Source organism: Solanum tuberosum, unplaced genomic scaffold (assembly GCF_000226075.1).
Source record: "Solanum tuberosum cultivar DM 1-3 516 R44 unplaced genomic scaffold, SolTub_3.0 scf00052, whole genome shotgun sequence".
NCBI classification, from domain to species: Eukaryota; Viridiplantae; Streptophyta; class Magnoliopsida; order Solanales; family Solanaceae; genus Solanum; species Solanum tuberosum.
The window spans coordinates 1,409,803-1,415,571 of NW_006238977.1; the positions used below are offsets into that span (position 1 = coordinate 1,409,803).

The 5,769-nt window shown below is 31.0% G+C and overlaps 3 protein-coding genes across 3 annotated transcripts in view; all 3 read left to right on the forward strand.

The window, feature by feature from the left end:
- The first annotated feature begins 274 nt into the window (after window positions 1-274).
- Window positions 275-1,063, forward strand: LOC107059983 (uncharacterized). The gene has a single exon (XM_015307160.1). It carries the CDS (start codon window positions 275-277, stop codon window positions 1,061-1,063), a length of 789 nt encoding a protein of 262 aa, XP_015162646.1.
- Window positions 1,064-1,129: 66 nt separating this feature from the next.
- LOC107059984 (zinc finger MYM-type protein 1-like) lies at window positions 1,130-2,596 on the forward strand. Its single transcript, XM_015307161.1, has one exon. It carries the CDS (start codon window positions 1,130-1,132, stop codon window positions 2,594-2,596), a length of 1,467 nt encoding a protein of 488 aa, XP_015162647.1.
- Window positions 2,597-4,354: 1,758 nt separating this feature from the next.
- Window positions 4,355-5,769, forward strand: part of LOC102596079 (vacuolar cation/proton exchanger 3-like) — a 9,084-nt gene continuing 7,669 nt past the window's right edge. Inside the window, exons 1-3 of the mRNA XM_006344053.2 lie at window positions 4,355-4,633; window positions 5,485-5,552; window positions 5,667-5,695. Of these exons, the coding sequence (XP_006344115.1) occupies window positions 4,424-4,633; window positions 5,485-5,552; window positions 5,667-5,695 (307 nt within the window). The 5' untranslated portion in view covers window positions 4,355-4,423. The remainder of the gene's footprint in view (window positions 4,634-5,484; window positions 5,553-5,666; window positions 5,696-5,769) is intronic.

The window sequence follows — 5,769 nt, forward strand, 5'->3', positions numbered from 1 at the left end:
AAATTTATTAACATTGTTTAGTATAGTCAAATATGTATGTTGTTAGCCTCATAAAAGTGCATTATCTAAATTGTAGTCTTTTGTTTATTGATCTAACTTGAGGAGAATGCTTTCGACATAGTAATGTCAAGTTAATAAGATGCTATGGCAATTTATTAAAGTTAAGCAATGCAAATTGCAAGATCATTTAATTGAAATTCCATTTATTTAACAACGCTTTGTTTAGTTACTTTCTAATTAGAATTTTAATTTGGTAATACAGGTTGAATATCAAATGAAGAGATTTTTCTCTCCTATATCCTCCAAGTTGCCACAATCAAGTTCATCCGCTCAAAATGCTCCTCGGGTGGAAGAAAACTTGAACCAATTAGAAGAAACTCATCATTCCGCTAAAAGATTGAAACAAGGGGTAGATTTGGATTCTTTACCGGCTGATCCAAAGAAAAGAATACCCATTCGAGACTATCATCCGGATGAACGTGATGAGATTAGACGAGCATATATCCAAAGAGGTCCTCATCAACCTCGAATTCGCGAATTTCCTCAAAGTGATATTTCTGGATTAAAACGTCGTTTTAATCGCAAATGGTTTAAAAAATGTCATGATTGGTTGGAGTATAGTGTGACTGAAGATGCAGCTTATTGTTTGTGTTGTTATGTATTTCAAGATGAAAGCATTCATCAAGGTGGAGGTGAAACATTTTCAAGTATAGGCTTCAGGAGTTGGCACAAAAAGAAAAGATTAGATACGCATATTGGTAAGTCAAACAGTGTTCACAATCAGGCAAAGAAGAAGTGTGAAGATCTAATGCAACAAGAACAATCAATTCAAGCCGCATTTGTTAAGCTATCAAATCAAACCAAGCTTGAGCACAAAATTCGCTTAAAGGCTTCAATTGAAGTGGCGAGACTTCTCTTGAATCAAGGATTGGCATTTTGTGGACATCGTGAAGATGAATCATCGCTAAACAAAGGTAACTTTCTTGAAATTCTTTCATGGTATGCGAAGTGGTGTGATAAAATTGGTGAACTTGTGTTGAAAAAGGTTCCAAAAAATGACTAGATGACTTCTCATAAAATTCAAAAAGATATAGTCACTGCATGTAAGCTTGAAACAATTAAAGCTATTATGGAGGATCTAAACGGTGACTATTTTTCATTGTTAGTTGATGAATCTTGTGATATATCACGTAAGGAGCAAATGGCAATTGTTTTGCGTTATGTTGATAGAAAGGGGTCTGTGGTGGAACGGTTCATAGGAATTATTCATGTTCATGATACTAGTGCTTTATGTTTGAAAGAAGCTATTGTTAACTATCTTGCGCAACATTCTTTGAGTTTATCTTTTATACGAGGGCAATGCTATGATGGAGCTAGCAATATGCAAGGGCGTTTAAGTGGCCTTAAAGTTTTGATTCAACAAGAAAGTAAATCAGCTCATGCAATTCATTGTTTTGCTCACCAACTTCAGTTAACTCTTGTTGGGGTATCTAAAAAATGCCTTCAAGTTGGAGAACTTGTATTGTTGGTTTCTAATGTCTTAAATGTAGTGGGAGGTTCTTTTAAACGTATGGATGAACTTCGAGAATCTCAAGCAAAAAAAGTTCAAGTGGCACTTGATATGGGTGAGGTTGAAAGTGGTAAGGGATTGAATCAAGAACTTGGTCTTGCTAGAGCTGTCAATACTCGGTGGGGTTCACATTACAAATCTTTTAAGAACTTCATTAGTATGTTTGGCTCTATTACTGATGTTCTTGATACTATTGTTGTTGATTCTGAATCTGTTGAAGAAAAAGCTAAGGCAACCGGATATCTTAAAGTTTGTCAAACATTTGAGATTGCTTTCATATTGCATTTAATGAGAGATATTTTAGCGATCACAAATGAGCTTAATGAGTCTTTACAAAAGAAAGAACAAGATATTGCAAATGCCATTCTACTTGTTAAAGTGGTGAAGAAACGATTGCAAGATTTAAGGAATGAAGGATGGGATTCACTTGTCGAGAATGTGTCCGCATTTTGTGTCAAGTATGATATTTTGATACCTAATTTTGATGAGTTCTATGTTAATTTTGGAAGATCTCGACGTAAAGTTGCTGAGTATACTATTTCACATCACTATCGTGTGGAAGTATTTTTTAAGATTATTGATTGGCAGCTTCAAGAACTCAATGATCGTTTTAATGAGGTTAGAACAAATTTGCTTATTGGAGTTGCTTGCTTGAATCCAGTTGACTCATTTTCTAGTTTTGACATCAAGAACATATTGAGAATGGCTGAATTATATCCTGATGATTTTGGTGAAAATGTAATGGTTACTCTTAGGAATCAGCTAGAGACTTATATAGTTGATGTCCGTGATGTTGATAAAAGGTTCTCCAACTTAAAAGGGCTTGGCGATCTTTCTGAAATGCTAGTTAAGGTAAAGAAGCATTTAAACTATCCTCTTGTGTTTCGCCTTATAAAATTTGCGTTGCTCTTGCCGGTTGCTACTGCTACAATTGAAAGAGCTTTCTCGGCAATGAAGTTGATCAAGAGTCTGCGTTGCTCCTGCCGGTTGCTACAGCTACAGTTGAAAGAGCTTTCTCGGCAATGAAGTTGATCAAGAGTGAATTGCGAAATCGAATGGATGATGATTTTCTGAGTAGTTGTTTGGTGCCTTATGTAGAGAAAAGAATATTTAATACTATTTCTGATGAGAGTATTATGAATAGGTTTCAAGAAATGAAAACTCGTAGAATAGAATTGTAATGATATATTTTAATTAATCAAAATTTGTTTTGTTTGCATTTTTGCTTATTTATTTTTTATATCTTGAACCCACTTCGTGAAAATTCTGGGTCCGCCACTGGGTGGTGGTGTGGGGGTGGGATGGTGATAATTTAGAAAATATTTTTCCTAAGTCATTTTCCTTAAATTAATGGAATATAAGTCCATTTGAAAAAGATTCTTGTATACGCCTTGTATTTTCTGTATTTCACCTTGGTTGTATTTGTTGTGCGAATGAATACAATGGATATAGGTTGTATTCGCTACGAATGAATACAATGGATACAAGCATCTAACACCCAAATGTATTGCTACGAATGTAAATAGGTAAAGTGTAACTACAACTGGTAATTATGCCACCAAACTGGATTAACATATCTTAAATTTAAAATGTAGTCTAAAATATATTTAAGAATTTAAATTCGATAAAATTTCGACATTATACACCATCCAAATTTAACCCAATTCCTCCATTGGCCATATCTAGTTTTCAGCCAAATCACCATCAAAATGCAATATTCTTTCTAACATGAGAGTACCCATAATATTTTAGTTGAAACAGATAATGTGTGACCATTCAGTGAAGAAATCACCAAAGGAAACTTCTTATTACATACTTCTACTATATATGCACAATTTCTTCTTTTAATTGTATACGTTAGTGCAACAAAGTACTAAAAATATGGTTCTCTCTAAATAGGGATTTTGTGAAAATTCAAGGAAACTTCTATGTATTAATTTACTTAGCTTCTTGAGTATATATTTTGGCTCCTACTCTTGGAAGTTAGCGGTAAAATACGTATAAATTCTTTTTAATAATGAATGACGATAAAATTTAAATTTAAAATCTTTGTTTGTTTTGATAACTTGTTGAAGCTAGCGTATGATCAGATCTTATCTAAAACTTAAACTTAAGTTGTTAGTAATATAATTTTATCTTAGTAAAATGTGTCATCTAAATTAGTCGGATCCTTTGACATAAAATATCGAAGGAGTGTCCACTTTCTCAAACATATCATACCATTAGAAAGTAACAACAAATGACTTCTTTTAAAACTTTTTGAAAATAGAAAACCTCGGAACGATTGTTTATTCAATTAATTTTATTATTATAATGAATTTATAATCATTGAATATTTTTAATTTTCTCACTATATACACTGAATCCATTAATGTTGAAGTGAGAAAGATATATACATTTCTTACCTGAAAAATACGTATCCACGTGAATTAATAACAATTGAGTAATCAATATATAGCATAATGTACCATAAAATATTTTTTCTCATGAACACTCAATAATTATTTTTTCCAATGATTTTATTCCATATAGTACACAAATATATAAAACCTACATACTTTATTTCTTTACCTTTTTTAGGGTTCTACTAGCACTTGTTTCCATACCATAAAACTACGTGGAGTCCATGCATACATATTTGAAAAATAAATAATTTAATAAATTAAAAAAAAGGAAAATTCTAGGAAACTTCAAATTTCAAACACACCCAAACTCCCATTTCTTGTCCTCTATATAAAACCAAGAACACAAGTGTTGATATACATAAAATTTTCCCCTATTAAATCAACCTTTTCTAGTCCTTTTTTAGAAAAAAATAAAATTTAAAATCCCATTTTCTATTATTAGGAAATAATGGGCTCTCTAAGGGATTTGGAGAATAATGTTGGAGAAGAATTAGAGAGGAAAAATGATGAAGAAATTATTATGAAGAAGAAGAAAAATGCACAAATATTTAGGATATTGTTGGTTAATTTTCAAGAAGTTATATTAGGAACAAAGCTTTGCTTGCTCTTACCAGCTATCCCTTTGGCAATCTTGGCTCAATACTATCATTTTGCAAGAGTTAGTATTTTTATTTCTGTTTCTCTTCCTGATTTTATTATACTCTTTCTGTTTCAATTTATGAGATGTTTTTCATTTTTTTCGATACTCAATCTAGGTAAAGTTTGATCAATACTTTAAAATATATTTTTCGGTAAAAACTGCAACTTATAGTACTTTTCGTATAAATTTTGAATCTATAAATTTTAGTTTTAGAATATATATTGAGTTGATATAATCTAATTTAATTTTAAAAATTAGTTAAATTGACGCATGAACAAAGAAAAATATCATATAAATTGAAAAAGAAAAAGATCAAAGTATTTCTTTGAATATTTTTAAGGATATATCATTTTTATGTACTATTATCTCCCTTCATCCGTTTGAGCAAAATGTTAAAAAAGAGAAGAGTAGAAAATTCATGAACTGACCCCTTCATCTACACCTCGTAGTAGAAACTATGAGATCATCCTCCTAAGGATGCCTTTTATAATACATTAGCTATTCGCTCTCAGGTTGAATGATTTGAATCCAGGATATCAATGATTGAGTCTTGTTTAATAAATAAAACACGTTAATTAGCTATTCGCGCTAAAATTAAATCAAGAACTATGAGATCACCCTAAGAACGCCTTTGGCATTCAAAGGATCACATACCAATCATTGAACCGTCAATTAATTTTCTTATATTAAGTTGTAACCGTCAAAATGGGAGAAGGTAATGAGTCATTCTTAATTTTTAAAAACCGTGATTTTTAAAACCAACATTCTTAATAAACTATATAATAGTTAATAATTTAAAATATTTTTTATAATATTAAAATATTTATCATGATCAAATAAATATATGATGATTTTCATGTTATGAACAGCCTTGGATTTTTGCTTTTAGTTTGCTTGGACTTGCACCTCTTGCTGAACGTGTCAGCTTCTTGACTGAGTAAGGTTGCATTAATATTTTGTTTTTTTCTATCTCTTTACTTTTATGACAAAAATCCTAATAAGATTTTTTTTTTTTCTTTTTGTTTCATTTCCACTTGAAAACTAAAAAAAGACAAATTGCTCACTTCACTGGTCCAACAGGTATGTATTTGTTTCTTGCACCTTCCATCTTTGTTTTAACTTTTTTTCACGTCATAATATATGTATATATATAT